This window comes from Tigriopus californicus, chromosome 4, assembly GCF_007210705.1.
Source record: "Tigriopus californicus strain San Diego chromosome 4, Tcal_SD_v2.1, whole genome shotgun sequence".
Taxonomy (NCBI): Eukaryota; Metazoa; Arthropoda; class Copepoda; order Harpacticoida; family Harpacticidae; genus Tigriopus; species Tigriopus californicus.
Window position 1 is genome coordinate 167,216 of NC_081443.1, and position 20,187 is coordinate 187,402.

Consider the following 20,187-nt stretch of genomic DNA (forward strand, 5'->3'; position numbering starts at 1 on the left):
GCCCCCAATGGGATGACTTACAGGAAACATTCCGCTGGCAAGTACCATGTTGTAAGTAATCCATGGCTGGCTCCCGGATCAAGTTGAAAGACATTCCAGAGAGGGTTGACGGTTTGGAATGTTATTGCAACGACCACCAACACAGCGGCCGCAGTAACAACAACAACAACAACATCAACGTCCAATGAGACATCACACAAAAAGAATTGAGCACAGGCTATCGCTTTACTTCTTTATTTATATTTGCCTGGTCGGCCAGCACACTTTCTAGGGGGAAAACTGCATTTGACTTACGAATGGGGGCGATTCTCAGCTATGAATTGTCGGATATCACAAGTTACGAAATTCGGGAAAGCCCGGCCACGACCCGGCCACGCCGATCATTCGCCGTGACCCAGGATGGTTCTAAATTGGTTGGTGAGCGAGACCAAGACCATCAGGGAGAACAAAATATCATCCAAGAGACCCACCACTCCGAGAGCGGCCTCGGGCAGGATATCCAAGGGCATCACGACGTAGAGGATGGTGATCACCAAATAAATGCCTGCTCGGGCTCGAAAAAACAGGTCGAGGCCTTCACCGTCCAACAATCGGGCCCAAAGATGGCGAACCAACATGGGCAAATCCTTCAATATCTCAAGATACGAGCGGGACGAACCTATAAGAGAGATGATTTAATTTTTTTTTTTTTTGCCCACATAATTCTTCCAGAAAACAAGTCTCGCCATGGCTCTGGGTATTTGAAATTGGATTTCTGGCGTGCGGGTTTCAAGATCGGTGAAGCTTGTTGCAAAAATGACAATCATTTTATCTTCCAATTTCTGCAGGAGCTTTGCGGGATCTCATGTCACGATGATATTTCCAATTCATTCCTGTTCGTAAAATATTGACGAGCGAGAAGATTGCGTTTCCAAGTTCTGAAACTCTATTTGCAGACGGTTATGAACAAAGACGGATCATGAAACTAATTACGCACGTGCTAAAAAGAAAAACTTTGTACGGGACCTTTAACGCCCAGGATCTACTCTTAAAACGAGTCATTTCAGCAACAACAAATTCGTGCATGGGTAAACCCTTTTCACACAATAAACAGTGGCACATTTTATCAAAAGATTAGAGGCTGATCAAATGTAGTAGATAAGAAGTAATGGACATGTCCAGAAGTTGAGAAGTCTCCCGATTTGCAAGTAGTGGGGACGCATGTAATTTGGTTTCACACACATACATCCCTCGCACATGTTTCTTACCGGAGAATCTGTGATTGAATTGGCAAATTTTGTCCATGATCGTGACCCGTTGAGTGACTACATTCAGTTCAATCGAGTCTCTCTCGCTTTGCGAAAAATAAGGCAGAAACAGAGTAATCCGTTGGCGACACATTGGACAATTGGGTGGCGTTAATGGGCCTAGAAAAGAGGTCAGAGGTCATCAATACGTATGAATGAAAGATGCATCTAGGCTTTAGCATGTTTCGCTTTTCCGTGTCTCTTGCCTCATAAAAAATTCGAGGGATTGAATTAAGGTCACAACCAAGTCTAACAATACAATTCTCGAACGTTTTTTTCCCCGAAACGGTCCAAGCAAATGAACGTTCACCGACCTTAAACTCCCTCCCTGCCTCCCTTTGTTTCCTGCCCTGGTTTTCCATGTTGACAACGCATCTCAAACGTTGGTTTGGCGTCAACAGAAAAGCGTCCAAACGTCTTCTGCGTCATGGTCATGCAAACATCTGACTTACCGGGCCGGCAAGAGACACCTTCCACCAATCCCTCGAACATTACATAGAACATGGGAGATTCGAGAACCTGTGCCGAGATTTGTTCAAAGGAATGAAGAGCTTAGACTGGAAGAGAGGGAGGAAAGGGGGGGGGGGGGATATAAACATCGTACAAGGAGGATTCGGGTTTTCCAGAATCTCCTAGTAGCACACATGGACTACAAATATTCGAAATCTGCTAAGCACAACCATGACTACGTACGTGCGTACGTACGTACATGTCGCGCCATAACGTTCCCCAGCCCGCCGAAGAAGCATAAAAACGAATCTCTTTCCTCTATTGGCAACCATTTGAATTCAGCCAGCATTACGAAAAGACACTCCAGGCAAACATTACTCCCACCACGATCCTCATCATCCTCATCATTGTCGGGAACACCCCTTTGACATTCCTTTTTTCACGTGGAATCCGATATCAGACGCAAAGCGAGACGGAACGAACGGAGGTTCGAAGACGAATTTGAATAATTCATTACGAAACTCGGGCAAAGAAGTTGGTACCCCTCTCCGTGTGAGTGACTAGTGGATATAACCTCGCCTACTCCCTCGTCCTCATCTGAGGTGGAAGAAGTTCCCTCTCTGATAAAATCCTCGTCCCCTCTTTGGTGTCGTCGTTGTCTTCGCCTTGGCCACGAACCCCGACCAGGACCAAGAAACATTTGAACCGAGCTAATCCTCAGATTAAGCTCCTAACTCTCGCATTACTTAATTAATTGGGCATTATGGCTCACATAGTCACCCTTTTCACAATAACTGTCATCTTGGGCATGGCTCCTGTTAGTCGAGGCTCAGCCTTGCGAATATGGAGCGGCTCTTTGGAAGAAGACCTCAACCAACATCGCATGGAACATCACCGACCACCGATCATGGAACCCCATGTGCCTCCCTTACCACACGAACCACTGCCAGCATTGCCAAACCCACCCTTGCAAATGAGTCCCGAGGATATGGAACACTCAACCCGGCTGCCCTATCCTCTTCAGGCCTCTACCGATTCCATGGACCCTTCTGGTCCCGAAGAAAACGATGCATCCCCTCTGAACATTCCCGGAGTGACGGAGCCACCAGAGACTCTCTCATCTGATATCCGGATCCCAAAGCTACCACCTCCTGCCCCCGCCCCCAAATGCAGTCAATTCGAAACCACACAATTGGATGTCATCCACAACCGCTATGTGTGCACCAGGTTGACCGATCAGGGCGAGTGCATGTCCGGAGAATGGTTCGTTTTGGACCAGAATTCCAAGTCCGACATCTTGCAAGGAGTCTGCCAGAAGCGACCCTGTTTGGAAGGTTTCGCCTTTATCCGTGACAACCAGACTTGCGAACCCATTGGTAGTACGGCCTTTTGTCCTCCGGGTCAAGAATTGCTGAACAATCCTTACGGTGAAGGGGAGTGTGATTGCTACAATCATCTGCTCTCCTACTACAACAAGGACACGCAGTCCTTTGAGTGCTATCCAGAATTCTCACCCTTGCCCTGTCATCCCGGTGAGCAGCTCATAAGTGGTCCTGTGGACGACGGCATGGGCGGCAACATAATCAAGAGCGCCTGTCGGATGACCAATTGTGGGCGTGGGCGTCTGCTTACCAAGATCGGTTGTGTGGACGCCGTGGACTGTGCCAGTCAAGCACCTCAAGACCAACCGATTCGCCACGTTCTATGCGAAGAGGCTCTTGAGTGGAACCCATTCTGTCCGGGGGGTCGGAGGCGGAACATGGATGGCCTGTGTGAAGATCCAGCAATCCCCGCTAATCCAGAAGGGATGGAGACGGTGAGCATGCCACCCAAGCCCATGATTTCTGACAGCCGATCCCGATTGAAGCTCGCTACCAAAGGCTTGAGTTTAAGTAACTATGCCATATTTCATATCGGTTAACGATGACCTGTTCTGACCATCATGTGATAACTTCTTAACGTGCAAATACTCTCCGTAAAATAATCACTTTTACTTGTACATTATTGAATTGTGCTGTGCGTGTCCCACACTAAATTTGAACCTAAATGTCATGTCGACCGACTCCTAAATAAAAAGTCAAATGAGTGTATTCTTGTTCGCCCTATTTCCTTCATTCTCATACCTGTCACAGCAAAATCGTAGAAGGCGAAGGCACAGGTCCCGCAAAACGTGTGTCCACAATTGGTTTCCACAGCCAAAAAAATGTCTCCAAGACAAATGGAACACTCGTAATCATCGGAGCGTAAACGGCCTGGAACGAACAAATGGAGCGATCAAGGTGATTGAGCAAAATTGGAAGAAAAAGGAAAAAAATAGACTTGGCCTGTCACGTCCGACTGATTTCATCGATACATTCTGTTCTACGTAGATGCTGCCCGATCAGATACCCCCCTCAGTACAGTCCATCCCCTTAGTAAAGGTTCCTTAACCAGCCAACTTCGTTTTCATTAAAGAGCATCGGACTTTAAGATTGAGAGGAATTTAGGCCGAGAATGCAATGGTCCCATTACTCGGTACTTACCATGATAAGCCATGTTGGCCGTTGCGTTGGCAGTCGTTGGATTGGCACTAAAAATGAAAAGAAAAAGGAAGTGGTTTGTTCAATTGATATTGGAACTGTTTGGAAAAGACAACCCAAGAACCTGTCGGATTCGTTGAGATCGGTTGGATTTTTATTGAATCCATTAGATTGATATTTCTCATTTCATGATCTCCTCTCCTTAATCCAATCGAAAATATTTGAAATTCAAAGAATTAATCGAAAAAGCAATCCAGCATTATCTCTGTTGAATTGAAGCTTTCTCAGAATCACTACTGTGAATCGTCATGTAAAATGGATGTGTCTCAATTCAGGCTCCGTCGAAGTCTTCGCAAAAAAAGACAGAAAAGTTAGATTGACACATAACTTCTTTTTCTTCTTCGAGAGGATTGTCAACTTCCTCAGAGGCGATTGCTAAGGAAATGAGTTTGAAATCAACCATTACAGAAAATTCAAAACATGATGCCGTTTTTTGCCAGATCGTGTACGTAATAGAGTTCCTCTTGCTTTTGACCGTAGCGCTGTTGTATCAAAAACTCTCAATTAAAGTCGTACTTATCTGCCCTTTTGGTAAATAATTTGTACTTGACGTAGTAAATGAATGTGAATGAATTTTTATGGCAACGTCGGCAAAACACACACAAGTAGATCAGATTCACAAGAACCGTAATATTGGAATGGACGAATGTTAAAGAATGTGCAAGGTCAATGATTATCATTTGCCTGACACAGATTCAACACCATCGACGCAAAAAATAACTAGATGGTTTTTCACGTTTTACCATGCTTTCATAAAATTCAATGCTTGGTGTTTTTACTCCTTGGATTGATTAATAAAGTAGTCGAGCACAAAACTAACAGCTTTAAAAGCAAATACTTTCTGAAAGTGGCAGTCAAAGCTGGGCGTTAACCACCGTCCAAGAATCATCCATGAACTCCATATGTAGTGACCTTCAATTATTTCAGAGGTGAATAACGAGGGAATCAACTGTATTTTGATACGGTAATGGTAAAAATAACATCCATAGAGCTCCAGTTGCTTTGATCTGGCAAAAGTTAGCTCACACAAAAGTGCAGTATTTAGTTCAATGGCTTTTAATGTCACTTATAATCTAAAGAGATTCAGCAAATAATGATTTACGAAAGTAAATTGGGGACCAACAAGTTAGGATTTCAGTTCAAAATGCCCACCTCTGCGGGCGACAATGAAATTTCGGTCCAAAACATTAAGGATCATTATTCAGTGGCATACTCATTAAACACAAAATGAATTGCGTTTGATACCTAAGCCCATCTGATTTACCTCATAATTGTTTTGTGCATTACTGTTGGCTTAAAAATATAAAACAACACAATAAAATCAATTGAGGTCCGAGAAAGGCCTATGAAATAACGCGGCAAGTTTGAAGCGAACGATGTACTATATTAAACTCAATTATTGACGTATTCCATTAGGACACTAGTTTTGAAATCCCCATTCATTGATCAAATTCAAAATGACTTCAAAATTCACTTTACTTGAAAATTGGCTAAAATTGAAGTTCAAGGATACTGAAAATACAAGAATATTGAAAATGGATTGATAAAGCATATATTGTTTCGAGAAAATTTAAAAAAAAACACCGAACCAAGTGGGATTTGCAACAAAATTTCCATGACCTTGATTAGTATGTTCACAAATTAAAGATTGGCATTTCTTCGCTCAAATGAATTCATTTCAAAATCAGCCAACCATCCTCTCAAGAGATTAGGAAAACGCCCATACCGCTGGTTGGCTTCAGTCGGCTGAGATGAAAACCATTTGAAGCACTTGTAGGCCAACCAAAGGATAAGCCCACCCAAAAGGACCCCGAGGATGACCTCGTCGCCTAATCCGTGAAAATACGACGATGAAGCCATGGGGGTTGGCTCAAAGCTTGATCAACAATCAACAAGAGCTGGAAAAGAGATGTCAAATTTAATATCAGTTGTCAAAAACAAAATGATTAATTTTCCCGAACCGTTGATTTTAGCGTACCGTTTAGTGTCATTAGATTTATATGATATTAACGATTACTAAATGAGGGCCAGTCGAATCAGTTAGGTCGCATCGTCTGTTTCTTTTTTTTATTTTAAACTTCACCCTACACATCACCAACGGCTTCTTCTATAACACACACGTACACATAACTTTAACTTATACACTCAAAACCGGAACTCACTGACACGACGGAAATTGCTCTTGATAGTTTATAAATAATTTAACTGGTTGCTCATCATCATCATCAAAACCCAAGATCAGCATATCATCATCAGCTATAATGAACGACCTTGCATACTGTAGTAAATTGATGCAAAAGGTTGCATATGAAAGCTCCTATCCTATCTACTATACTTGAAGTAGAAGTAATGTAATGTTTTTTATTCCATCATGTCCGGATAGTGTATTCAAGCCATTAAGAAAAGGGGGCTTTGGACACTGAATTGAGTCTAACATGAATCGCACTCTCTCTGTTTTTACTCGAATTTTCAAACATTGTAAGCCAAATCAATCTTTTGTAAACTGTGGCCGTTGGTTGTCGCTCCTACCCTAATTTACCGTACTTATCGCTATTGTGTTGGAAAAATGCTTTCATTAACGTCAAATGCATTTCTGGTTCGCTCAAATGTTCATTTTGAAGTGTATAACTTTCATTTGTTATGGAAATACCGTTCTCTAAATCTGATCCATTTTGTTTTCGGTTTACCATAAACGCTCTTTTTGTTGATGTTTTCTGAAGGTATTAACAAGGTGCTGAAATCAGGTTTGCCACAAGTCGTGCCATTTAGCACATATGTAGTTTCACCTAATTAAGGTAAATCTATAAGCTAAATTTGCGAGTAACGAAAAGGGCCCTGTCCTTTTCTGTGAAAACCAAACAACTGGGTTGACTTTGGAAATTACAGATTAACTATGAACGAATGACATTTTTTGATTGGCGAAGCACATGTATGGATCTACATTTTAGCCGTTTACCCGCATGTGCAACCGAGAAGAATGTGTTCGGACGACTTTTACAAGCACTCAATCGCAAGAACATGTCAACGGGATCAAATCGATTAATTCACGAAGAAATCGAAGTAATCAAAGGAATTTATTTGAACTAGGTACAAGAAAAGGAATATTACAAAAATGATGATTGAGTAGTTGGAAGTTCAGGAGTAAGGCACACGGTGGTGGTTTTGTAGTGGAAGAAATTGCTGTCGCTTATATGGCAAATACCTTGGTCGAAAAATGACAACCAAATCACATGAACAGGTTCCAGCCATATTATCGTTGTAATGGCACAGGTGGGGGTTGCTGTTTCTCATTCGATATCACATTTACCGGAACAAAAAATATCGCTCGTTTTTGCTGTTTTGGCTCATGAACAAACGTACTTTGACACACTACTTGATATCGTTGCTCACAAATTGAGTATCACCTAATTTCGTTCTTCTGTTTCCAGGAAGCACCTTTTTGAGACAACCATGGAGGTCAACCCCAAAATATTGAATAATAATAACATCATCATCAACAACAATAGTGAGTATGGTTAATCTTGATCAGGACTGTTGCCTTTTGAACAAACTAGACAATCCAAGACAACAATGACTGTACTTTTTCATGCCTTGTTGCTTCTCCAAAGTTTTTTCAGATGCAGCGGCTGTAGTTGCTACTGTTACTTATTTTCAAGCTGGTTTTAGGACCAGTCCACAATTAGTTCGACTTCTTTCTCTCGCGTCAAGAGATCAAAGAATGTGATTTTGAGGCCCATGTTTTTCTAAATAGGGAATGTGTTGAAGGAATTATCTCATCTCTCTGTGGCAAGTTGCCATCACCTTAAGTCAACGAGCAGGATTTGGGGCAGGAGCAAGAGGAAGAAGAAGGCGAGCCACGAGGATACTTGCTTGCTTCCTCCTGTCTTTCGTTGCTCGTCAGTCCGGTCACTTTTTCAGGAGCTCATCATCAGACGCTTCCTCGAGGTCGTCTCGTGAAAAAGCCGACTCCATGGAGTCCACGGTCCGTTGGCTATTCGGATTATTCACTGGGTTCGCTTTGGCCATGGGTGTGGCAGGATTGGCCAAGGCTGATTGACCCGAATTGGCGTCTTCAATAGCTTTACGAAGTTCTTTCAGCCCAACCACACCAATCAGTTTGCCAATGACGGTGACGTAGGCATGATTCACCCCCAACATGGAGAACAAAGAGTGGACCTTAAGGAGAGTGGTCTTTTCCACCAACTGGAACGGAGCCGCGTCGATGTGGATCTCCTCAAACTTGACCGGGGCCAGCATTTGCTCCTCCTCCCATTTTCTCTGCTCCTCCAGACTCATGTCCATCATGTAGCTGGGCGTCTTACCTTGGAACCCACCACCGCCAATGTCACCCAACCGGCTGCCCATAATATTTAACTGACTGGGACGTTTAAAGAGGTTTTGTATGTTGCCCAAAGATTTCTTGAACCGATTCTCCGCCCCGGTCACCGTTTGATAGTTGGTGTCGTTACTCGGTTCATCCAGGTTGTCACGTCTGTCGTGCGGAAGAGTCGACGTTCGACCTCGCGTGTCGGGCATTCCTGGGAGGCCAAAGGCATGAATGGTGTACGAGTTGCTCTTTTTCAGAATCGATTTCTTGGGCTTGGCACTGAGCTGTTGAAGCGCCCTCATGGCGGGTGAGTTGGGGTCGAGGTTGGACCCAAAGGCCTTCACTGGTGAGACCGTTTCCTTCACTTCTGGAATTCCTGCCTTGGAATCAGGTACAAACACACTGCCACCTTCCGTGGTCACCTCAAAACGAGAGGGCCTCCGTTGAGGTTTAGGTTTGGCATCTGAGGTCTTCGGCTTTTGGACCTCTTGGTCGATGTTGGCTTGGGCTCTTCTGTGCTCATCATCCCTCCGCTTTAGCGCTGTGTTCTTCCACTTATGAAGTTGCTCGTCGTACCTTAAGGCCGCCACACGCATACGCTTGTCTTTGGCGATATTGGTCTCGATGGCTGCAATCAATTCGGTCCTTTGAATCGAGCCCAAGAGAATCATTTGCTTGGGATTGTCGACCAAAGGGAAGCCTTTGAGTTTGCGATTCTCTTTCAGAATGGCGCGCAAATCCTTGTAGGTCATTCCATACCAAATGTACTTGATGTCTCGCAACATGAAGTCATCCACCGTCAAGTTGTAGGCGTTTGAGCCTGAAGGCAGAATGTCCGGAAGGTAAGGCAGTTTTTTGATCATGATAATGCTGTCGTAACATGAAGGTTGAAGCAATGACGCAATGGCATTGGCAATCAAAACGGCAATCAACACGGGAATGCAATGTGTGATTTGACCGGTCATCTCGAAAACGATCACACTAATGGATATGGTATGGGTCACAGCCCCAGAAAAGGCCGCCGCCCCCACGGTTGCATAGCCTCCAGGAACGACATAAGATATGACACCACCATATCGAACACCTTCAGGAAACCAGACATGCATGGCCTCTCCCATGAGACGACCAAATGCCGCACCCACTTTAAAGGCTGGAATGAGGACACCAGTGGGCACGGGCAAAGTGGCGGCCAAGATGCTCAAGAAGAATGTTGAGATGATATAGATGACCAAATTCATGAAGATTCCAGTGTACGGTGTCAACCAATGTTTAACATGGTCCCACTCGTCCACCGACATTTCGTCAGGGTTCTTACTCCACGTGTAATTGGAGAACAGGATGTGCACTTGATCGTGAGTGGACACATCAGCGGCCTGGAACTGACCCAAAAATGGCGGGAACGTGATGGCTGTGATCATAAAGGCAATGAAAAAGGGGTAGATGAAGCGATTCTTTTGTAAGAATTTTGTCAACTTTTTGTTCCCTCGCATCCACAGGACATAACGTCTGTGTAAATATACGTATAGTGAACCCCCTAAGCCACAGACCACCCCAATCACGGAATACACGAATAACTCTTGGGGGTCGTAGGGGAACGAAGGGTCGAATCCTGTGGGAAACACAGCCACGATCGTGTCCTCCTTGTCAAACCAGATGGCGATCAGTCGAAAGGTCATGGCCCCACACACAGCAGAGAAGAAGCCTCGCCAATAGTTGCGCACAGCGAAGTAAACGGAGGTGACCTCAATGCTGAAGAGCACACCTCCGATGGGCGAACCGAAACAGCAGGCCACCCCTACTGCACAGGCCGCCGCCAGCATTTCACTGTTTCTGGACTCATTGGCATAGATACCCTGGAATGAGGTTACCAGTTTACTCAAGGATGTGGCCACGATACTGGCAATGTGGACGAATGGACCCTCTTTCCCCAACGGCATACCACTCCCTAGGGTGGCTGTGAGACCAACAGCTTTGGCAATAAGGGTCTTCCCAGACAAGTACTCTTTGAGCACAACTCCCCGAAGAATGGTTTTCATTTCCGGAATACCGGATCCAATGGCTTGCGGGGACATGACATTCACAAATCCTGCTGCGAACAGAATTAGAAACACGGGCAGGCCCGTCCAGGCCACAAACTGGAGGATCACATGATCGCCCAAGTAGCGATACAGCCATAGCCGTGACTTATTGCACTTGGAGATCCCGTAGTCCATGATAAACGACACAACGGCCATAATGATGCCCAGAGCGGCCAGGAACACCCAATCCTCGCCAATCTTGGCGAAGGTGTTCTTCCAAAACCAAGTGACGAATCGGGCCACACTACTGTAGCACGAGCCTCGTTTCTTGTCGCCGGTGAGTTCCCGAACCCGCTTGGCCGATTCCTTCTTCCGCCTTCTCTCATCGAACCTCTGACGTTTGGCCTGCAGCTTGGCCTGATCTTTGGCGTATTCTCCGAGGGTCTTCGAATACCGTCCGTACATGAGCGTCTGTTGGTATCCCATCTCAGCGCGGTCATCGTCTTCATCCACGTCGGATCCATAATTGGATCCGCCCAATGCTCTAGGCAGGTGTAACGTGTCTTGAGCCATGGTGTGTTCCAAGCGTTCCAAGTCTGTATCCAAAAGTCACCTCTGGACAACTGCCATTTCTACAAAACGAACACTTGTGCCTTTGTTCCGTCCGTTCCAGTCATATCGATTCAATGCCGGTAGAGTTTGGTGTTCTTCAATTCCATTCAAACTGTTTTAGTCGCTGCTGATCCCGTGGCTTGTTTGTTTGGCTGACTGGGTGGCTGAGCAATTGTCTGGATGTCTGTTTGATCGAGAGAGATTTGGGCTTGACCTGAAACGAAGACAAAAAGAAGTTGATCGTGATGAATGGGAATGATCATGAGTTTCTCATTCTCTCGTTTTGATGATGATAAATTTTGAGCTTCGGAGTGGTCGTGGCTTATCAGTTATGAAATGACGAGGATCAATTAGTGTCAGCATTCATCGCCGAGCATTCGACATCACCAATGACATTGATTTTGGCCAATTCTACATAAACAAACACATACGCACACACACACACACACACACACACACACACTACGGGGTAAGCTACTACTACCAGAGTCCAAACTCGCATCGATCGATCAAGCTCGGCTGCGAGATAAAAGAACGAACAATCAAGGGTGCATTTTTTCCTTACTCTTTCTTATCCCGTGCTTCATTTGAGTTGTCAAGAGTCCTCTTGAGTAAATACAAACAATTTCACTAAACGGCATGTGGGGACCTCTATTAGCTGCCAAAAGCTATCGACAAAATCAATTAGTGGCTTGCCTCTCGTCTCAGCTGGAAGATGCTATCTATTATTTACCAGTTTTCAGTCGCTCGAGAGCTGGTCAGTAACACGATTTGAGATAAAGAATATTAAGCCTTTTAAAATTCTTTCGGGGGGTTTTCTACCACTCGTTCCCCTTCTACGTCTTGTTTTCTTCTCTTTCAATTTCAAGTTTACAGATCCTTCCCTCAGATACCAAATAGAGCAGATCGGGAATTCAGAATTCGGAATTCAGGGGGAGATCCATGGGTACGGTTTGTACCAAACAACATGATCAAACCTTCCCTGCAAGATTGACGGGCGAGATTTCTCCTCCAAAGCTTGCCAAATGAAGAACAAAACAACACAATGCCTCATGTTCCTTGCTTCGATCCTGTTGATTTACTAGTACAAATGAGCCTGTACCATATATTCACCAATGGCACCCAAGGGTTGAACTTACCCATGGGCAGGCAAGCAAGCAACAACAACAATAATGATGATGATAATAATAATAATACTAAGGCGATGATCCCAACGAGGCTACATGACTGGTCACTAAGAGAATCACGAGTGTTGATGTATTCGTACTTTCACTTCCAGATCACGACTCAATGACTGTTGTACTGTCCGCAGTGTTTGTGTCGTGAAAAAGCATTTCTAGGCGCACCTCTGACATTGAAAAATCACGCACAACGCACCAAAGAAGCATTGGCTGACCGTTCGTTTTTACGTTTCGTTGTTTCTTGGACTTTTTTTTCAGGCTCTTTCCAGCCATCCACCCACCCAAGAAGAGCAGCAGCTTCTGAGATGATTCTGAGGCTTGGATCGAGTTTAAGTGCTCAATGCCGACTTCGAACTATGTACAGACAGTGGTAAGGACAGAAGTCGAGGCTTTCCAGGAATGCGCAGAACATAGCCACGAACTCCTTGAAAAGCAAGTGAGGTAAGTACAAGCTCCAGTAGCACTCGTACACCGGCTACGACAACTGCTAAAAGCGACGAGAAATGTAGGTACTGAACATTGACAATAGCAGAGAAGTCGCTTGATCCACTACTAATTGCTCGAGAAACTCCTCACAGGCCTGATTTTCGTCGCGTTCAAAATCAGCACTCCAAGCGAGAGAGTGTCCAATTCCAAATCTTTGCAAACAGCCACACAGAGAGGGGAGGGCGGAATCAGAGATTAATCATCTCCATTAATGAAATTGTGACAGAAACTTGATTTAGATTGACCACTCAAGTGCAGAAGAGTGAGGAAGGAGGGAGGAGAATAGCGGTGTTCCACATGGGCGACAAGTTTGGCAAGTTCTGACTTCCAACGATTGACCCAGGCGTTGACAAGCACTTGAGAGTATTCCAAGATTTAACTCTTGAGTAATAACAATCATAAACAAAACATGACAATATGACACGCACTCGCCTCAACTATCTCGACCCAAAGTGAAGGTTTTCTCCTTTATCAAGAAGTTGAAATCTCGTTCCTTGTTCTTTCATCGTGCTTCATAGCTGTGAAAGACGACAGGAAATGAATTTTGCATTTTATCACAAAACCCAGGCTTATCGCCACCGAAATAGGCTCCCTAGGTAAAAACCCTGCATAGACCAGTTCGGTCTAGTTTAGTGTCAGCAACGGCACTTGGGCAGAATAGTACTTTAACTTTAAATTGGCATGCTTGCTACACCATTGAACACAAAAAGGAATCCTAACAAATTTTAATGCCAAAAGTGAGCGTTGATGTTAAGTTTTGTTATATAGCTTGTCCTTGCTTTTACGTGTCTCTGCAAATAGAGTGGCTGCATAATCTACAAATTTCCAGGGCCAGAAAGGGTATACTGTTGAGAGTGAGAGGAAACAGAGAGAAATGTCCCACTCAACAGCCGCAACTTTGTGCTCATCAAAGAGATGCAATTCTCGTTAGCAGAAGTACGGCTCAACTCTTGAAAAAAAGCTAATTACTACTGGTTAATTACCTCGAATGAAGGGGCCTCAAAGAGTGTGCGTTTGTGTATACTATGTTATGCTTGCCAACGGATGGCAGAACGCCATTTCAAGGCGAGTTAAAACAAGTGGAACAACTTCCCGTTTTGAGAAAGGTGGAACGCCTTAAAAGAGATTTATGGTTTCAAACGCCGCTATTTCAACGGAAGAAGCTGCATTGTGCCATTTCCAGAGGCATTCGCCAGGCAAAACGTCCCAAAACATGGACAGCCCAAGAAAATCTCATTCCCGAGGGCTGTAAATCCCCATTGAACAAGATTGATATGACTGGCGATTCGAATGCTTGATCTTGCATTATGCTCGTAGGGTCGAGTAACAATAGGTTGTTATTCATTTGCACTTGAAAGCAACAATGTGGATCTCATCTCATTCCGCTATTCGCGGGCAGTGCCCGAAGAATCACAAGATTCCTCATCCTTTTGACCTTTTTTGAGTGAGGTTGTACGGCCAAAGTGTTCGCGTTGTTAATGATATTTAGACAGCGGATAACGAGCTTGCCACAATGACATGTTTTATTGAAAGATGACTGGCGAGACAATTACGAGGAAAGTAAGCAAATCACAAACGTGACCTTTAAGACCTTACATTTAGACACCATCATATTTCAAATCGCTCTGAACCTCTGTTTTGTTTTGCTCTGGAAATTTTTCAGATTTTTTAACTCGGAGGCCGCGAATGCATGCTTGAGTACCTCACTCACATGGCAAATATATGATCAGAGAAGTGAGTATTCGGACGGTCTTCCTCGACCAACCACTTGGTTGAACCCGGATTCCTGAAGAGATTCTGTCTCATTCTTCTTAAGTAAACCAAAACCAACGTGCTTCAGAGTCATTGGACTCGTGTCACTTGTTTGGAAAGAATTCAAGCCCTGAAGGAAGCGTACGAGCATTCAAATGAAAACGGATCCGAGACCGCATGCTTTACCACACTGGCCTCATTTCCACACCAATGAAAGTCATCTTAGACGTGGTTGGAATTGTTCCAACTCTTCATGGTTCCGTGAAGAGGCCACCCTAAACCAGCTACTCAAGGCTCCTCTCTCATGTGTGAAAAAAAAACTTAATTTGCTGACTCAACCAGTAGTGGAGTCGGAAAAAAAGAAATGAACCCCCCCGGGACGCTCGTTCGGACATTCCACCGACAGATCCTATTTCTGAAAGTGGACGAGAGCGAAAGAGCGAGATAAACAGACGTTCCCAAAGTGATCCCAAATGCTTCATCATCCCCCTCCTTAAAATCAATAATAGCCGCTTGGCTTTGAGTAGCATTGATCCCTCGCTACCAGTAGGCGCAATGACCATGAAAAAAGGCTCCCCATGTCGGATCCACAAAGTCCATCCAGGCCACAACATCGAGCAAGACGAACAACAACAATAACGACGGCAACAAAGGATGCGGTGAAGAATGAGCAAAAGATGTACGACACGACACAGTGAGGAAAGGCCGAGAAAGGCCGAGAAAGGCCACGGGTTCCCCCTTTTTTTGCACGCTTGCCTTCTCAAGTTGCTTTATGTTTCAAGTCTATTTTGCAGGGAGAACAAACAAAGCTGGTTTCTTCTCCTTTTTGTTGTTCATTGTTGGCCATGTTCTAACCAGAGGAAGGAACCACCACAACCTTCGGTGGTCCATTTCCACAACAGGCCTCCCATCCGTCCAAGAGGCTTCAACAATAAGCATTGGGTTCAAAGCTGAATAGATTCGTCCATATTGTCTGCTTACCTGGTGAATTGAATTGTTGAATTGGCTCAAAATCATTCTAAGCCGGTTCAAATCACTCACTAACTGATCCGCCTCACTCGCCACCTGAGAGGAGGACACCGGATTGGGACTATTGTTTTGAGTGGTCAAGCTGATTTTTGCCACTTCTGCGTCCACTTAGAACAACACCCTGGAATGGCTTTTTCCTCTTTGCAACGAGATCTTGGCCAGCTCTTTCTCAAAATCACTCTTCCTTCAAGTATCAAAGTTCGTTCGTGCTTTGTGCTTCGGGCATGGCAACAACGTTTCCGCACTCACTGAATGGATTTTTCGAACTAAATGACTACTTCGAAGACGATCTACGTACAAGGAGCTGTTCACGTTCGAGCTCGGTTCACGGTTAAACCGACCGAGCGACAGCCCAAGGAACAAATTCAGAACTACTCTTGTACAAGAAGAACACCAAGAAGAACACGAAGAAGAAGAATAGACGCAGAAAAAGAAGACCGAGCTGTCCAGTAGGGGTTGCTTGCTCGGGTGTCCATCCCAATTTTAGGGCCCAAAATGATTGTATGCTCGACAGGTTGATGAAACCCTCCAACTCTACTTCTTTGGTCATCAGCACGAACCACGACGACCGCAATAGCTCCAATACACTGGTGGCGAGAGCCATGCAATCATGATTTGGCCGTCGTTGTCGTCGTCGTTGTCGTCGTCATAGTCGTCGTCATAGTCGTCTTCGTCGAACTCGGTATTGGAGACGAGTTCCGAAGTTTCAAGTACCTTGGCCAGCATTGGATGTCGGATGAGCATGAAGTTGGGTTGCCCGGCGAAATCGCCTCCAGCCATTTGGGAGCCACTCACTTCACTTCAGCGATCGGAGAGACCAGAAATGCTTACAAAGACGGCCACAATCCAGGAGGTGGCTCATAATTGAGTGCTGCATTTCCCATCAATCCTCGTGGCCCAACAAATTTGCCAAACGTGCAGCCAGCACCAAATCGAAACAGTAGCCCATTATTCATGGCATGGATGGACGGGGAATTCCCATTATGGGATTCCGGTCGAACAATCATCATAACAATAATAATTATAATGATACCCCTTTAAATGTTGGCAATGGTGCTGCCTCGGCTTTTGCAAAGTTCGTGACTTCTTCTTGTCGAGCGAAGCGATATTGACAGATTCTTGAGTGGACCGGACCTCAAGGAATGGCACAAAATAAACGTGCGTACAAAAGTGAGAACTACAACTGCTTCTCAATGTCATCATTGCTATTCATTATAAGCCCAAGTTGATTGTGTGGCCAGGTTGCCGAGGCTAATGAGGGCCCGTGAAATGAGTTTTGCATTCAAGGTAGCATCTCAAATCTCATTGACCAACCCTAATGTAATGATACCTTTGGGTATTGTGGAGAAGGGGACAAATTGTTCACACCTCATAAGAAAAATGTAAAAATGTCGCGGACAAACTGGGATTGCTCAGACTTTCTGTGTAATCCGAAGGCTGTGGGCAAATTTGATTTAATCCTCTAACTCTTGCTATAGTCTCAAGGTAAAAAGTGGTAAAAAGAACACCCGAAATGTACGCATTTCTTATTAATGTGCCTCTTTGTGGCAAAAAATGGGGTGTTAATAAAAAACAAACCCCTTAATCTCTGGAGATTATCTAACCTGCAAAAAATGGCATCTAATTGTTATTGATTTACTACTAAAGTGACGAATAGTCGAGCAATATTGATTTGTTTTGTGATCGAAACTGTCCAATGAGCCTATCAAATTCTTGGTCATGGAGAAGAGTGCAAATATTAGGTAGGTAGGAAAGTAGGTTGAAGGTGCCATAATTTGGGTGGTTTTTTTTCCCCTCATTCCAATCGTTTTCACTTTTCTGACAACCCTAATTATTGATGGCCAATTATGCTCGCAATAAAAGTAACTCTGGATGTGTGCCCTCAAGTTATTGCATACTTGACTTGAAGTAATTCAATATGAAATGTTGAATATCTACAAAGATTCACCGTTTACATGGCCGGGCTACTGCCTTGCGAGTAAGTTGGATTTTTTGGTTGCCATAAACAAGGTCTCGTGAGAACCCATGTCAATTGTCTCTTTGAATGACTTGGCTATATGAAGGAGGATGGGACTTGAAATGTGCACCAGATCGAAGAACCGAGTACATGCCTTTCAATTTTCTGACCCAATATGAGGTACATTAAGCTTGATCTGAGTACTCATAGGTACACGGGATATGTGAATGTGCGCTAACAGGTTCGACCTGGCTTATATGCTAACCCTTGTCTTGAGGCTCATACATGTCGATCCAATGAATGGATGACAAAAAGCTGCTCGATAAAACCAACTCCAGTTTCACAAGCATCTTGGTTGGCAAGGTGGTTTTTCAAGGAGCAAGGGGCTTGTCCAGATTTCTATCGTACGGCTCGGCTAAACTTGATATTGGCCTCCCCCTTCAGCACCCACTGTGCTGTAGGTACCGACAGAACTACATAGGTATACTCACATGCGATCAACTCCATAGCGACAAACTCTCCTTTGACAACCTATCCTGGATAAGGGGCCGATTCAAAACAACGCCTTAAACAAGTAATGACTAGTACACGATGGGTGGCTATGGCGTTCAAGTGAGGGGTGCTTCTGCTAGCATTCAAAGTGGGATAAGACTGCAACTCTGAAACTCGTTGGCATTATCACCAAAACCAAGAGAATAAAAAAAGAAGATCACGACCACCACACCATCATCCTCAACAACACCAACGCCGTCAATGCTGCTCGAATTCAGGTGAGCGGGAGAAGATCGTGATTGGTACATTTCACCGCTTCCCTCGAGGCTTTCAGGCTTTTCAATGAGCCCACGTGCCTTCAGGCCCTGGGCAGGCTAATCGTATCAACTTGACTCAGCCCGAAACGAACCGAGATTTCGCCAGTTTGTTGAATTAACATTCAACACCATTGCTCACCGCTCATAAACCCGGGTGTGACTGGCATTGGGTTCGCCTCATTGGACATGCCCAAGTACGAATCCGGAATGTGTCAAACTCAAATTACAATACATGGACATTGACACGATTGACTCTTTTCACGGAACCGAATGGCAATAGCAAATAGTACAGGCAAGAACAACAACAATAATGAATAGGGAGAAGGAAGGGCCACATATGGGCTTACCTGAATAGCCAAGGGAGTGGGTGCTACGCCATCCAAGGGCCCAAGAGTGAGGGGACCACATTCTCAGGGGTTGAAGCACGACATTTCACTTTCGAGAACTGGATAATCTCGATCTTGGGAAAAAGCACTGGGATAAAGAGTGAGACCAACCCCACACTCCACTTTGGACAGAACTTGTTGAGATGTGAGATTGGCTTCGTGGCACACTTCAATATGGTCCCATGAAACATGAAGACTGTGGAAACACTGAAAACGGTTGGAACACACCCGTGGATGGATATCATTGCTCCACCCAAATACGATTTCGAGGCACTAAATTAAGAGGCTACATTTACACTTGATAAGCTTCAAAACAGAAAGAGTGGAAAAATATTGACATTGGTCTTTGAGCCAATAATGTCAGTAGTCACTGAAATTATAATGAAGTGATGAAAGTAAAACACGTGATCTCTGGCACGGAAATTCTTAGAGTCAATCGAAATTCAGGTAGACAAACCCTCTGTATACCTGTTTTAAAGTGGCGGATGAGAGCGATTCGACAAATCGGTTCATTAGAGAGTAACTTGGGAGCCTACCGAGTTAATCAATGGGTTGGTTAGGTTCCGTGTCAAGCCAAACTAGGTGGTCTTGGGCATGGGTTCATAGATTGTGCCGATTTGGGAGTGACGCTCAACCGTGATTCACTCCAATGTTTGGGGCGCTCAAGATGAAAATGGGGTGGGCATCAAGTTAGAATTAGAGACGGAAGGAAGGAAGGAAGGAAGGAAGGAAGGAAGAATGGGTCGTTGATTCAATGTCAAGCTGGGCCTCGGGACGACCTACCTGACTGCTAACAGAGCGAATCAAAGTCCAATGGACCCGAGGGCACACAATCCGGAAAGACGCATGGAACCTGCCCCACTCAATAGATGGACTTCTAATTTGGCATGAATCGCACATTCGCACTCTTATGACGTCACACATAACAAACGGGGCCGAATGATTTCTTCGCAACGGAAAGATAGGTTTGTCACTCAACCTTGAACAGGCCCGAGTCGCCATTTTATATTGGATTCTGAGCCAATGGACAACGACAAATCATGGGAATCCCAGCCTGGGGGCTCATTCCACATTTGAATCATGATCCCCGGCTAATGGTTAATCAGGCTAGGGATTAGGCTGGAAAATTCACCCCCCGAGGCTCAATGCCTTTCAAGGTCACATCCTCATTCACGCACAGGTGACCAGCCTTTTTCCCCTGAATGCGACAATAAATACTTATTCACCTAAGAGCGCCTGAGCTTGATCACCACCCATCCTATAGATCTAAATCTCAACTTCTTCATAGGCATCATGTATCATTCACTCCATCTAA

The 20,187-nt window shown here is 44.7% G+C and overlaps 2 protein-coding genes and 1 long non-coding RNA gene across 7 annotated transcripts; 1 reads left to right on the top strand and 2 right to left on the bottom strand.

Annotated features, from left to right (window-relative positions):
- Nucleotides 1-218: 218 nt before the first annotated feature.
- LOC131879320 (E3 ubiquitin-protein ligase RNF170-like) lies at nucleotides 219-19,359 on the bottom strand. Its single transcript, XM_059225611.1, has 6 exons — nucleotides 19,341-19,359; nucleotides 6,042-6,213; nucleotides 4,259-4,305; nucleotides 3,860-3,988; nucleotides 1,248-1,406; nucleotides 219-658 (listed from the first exon to the last, which is right to left on the bottom strand). Exons 2-6 carry the CDS (start codon nucleotides 6,173-6,175, stop codon nucleotides 381-383), a joined length of 747 nt encoding a protein of 248 aa, XP_059081594.1. The 5' UTR covers nucleotides 6,176-6,213; nucleotides 19,341-19,359; the 3' UTR covers nucleotides 219-380.
- Nucleotides 7,371-20,144, bottom strand: LOC131879313 (chloride channel protein 2-like). 5 transcript variants are annotated; one of them, XM_059225598.1, is made up of 2 exons: nucleotides 19,656-20,144; nucleotides 7,371-11,486 (listed from the first exon to the last, which is right to left on the bottom strand). In XM_059225598.1, the coding sequence occupies exon 2, from the start codon at nucleotides 11,231-11,233 to the stop codon at nucleotides 8,222-8,224; it is 3,012 nt and encodes a 1,003-aa protein (XP_059081581.1). In that variant the 5' UTR covers nucleotides 11,234-11,486; nucleotides 19,656-20,144; the 3' UTR covers nucleotides 7,371-8,221. The 5 variants fall into 5 exon arrangements, with proteins under 5 accessions (XP_059081581.1, XP_059081584.1, XP_059081582.1 ...); XM_059225601.1 differs by lacking the exon at nucleotides 19,656-20,144 and adding an exon at nucleotides 18,834-19,176; XM_059225599.1 differs by lacking the exon at nucleotides 19,656-20,144 and adding an exon at nucleotides 15,673-16,156.
- Nucleotides 13,657-15,513, top strand: LOC131879322 (uncharacterized). Its single transcript, XR_009373136.1, has 2 exons — nucleotides 13,657-14,673; nucleotides 14,756-15,513. It is a non-coding gene; the product is annotated as an uncharacterized LOC131879322 (long non-coding RNA).
- Nucleotides 20,145-20,187: the final 43 nt, after the last annotated feature.

What these genes read in the sequence shown, in the direction of transcription:
- LOC131879320 (XM_059225611.1), bottom strand. Translation starts at nt 6,175, where the DNA reads ATGGCTTCATCGTCGTATTTTCACGGATTAGGCGACGAGGTCATCCTC. An exon ending in CCGACTGAAGCCAACCAGCG is followed by an intron (nt 4,306 to 6,041) that starts GTATGGGCGTTT and finishes TTTCATTTTTAG; the next exon opens with TGCCAATCCAACGACTGCCA. An exon ending in CTACGATTTTGCTGTGACAG is followed by an intron (nt 1,407 to 3,859) that starts GTATGAGAATGA and finishes CCTCTTTTCTAG; the next exon opens with GCCCATTAACGCCACCCAAT.
- LOC131879313 (XM_059225598.1), bottom strand. Translation starts at nt 11,233, where the DNA reads ATGGCTCAAGACACGTTACACCTGCCTAGAGCATTGGGCGGATCCAAT.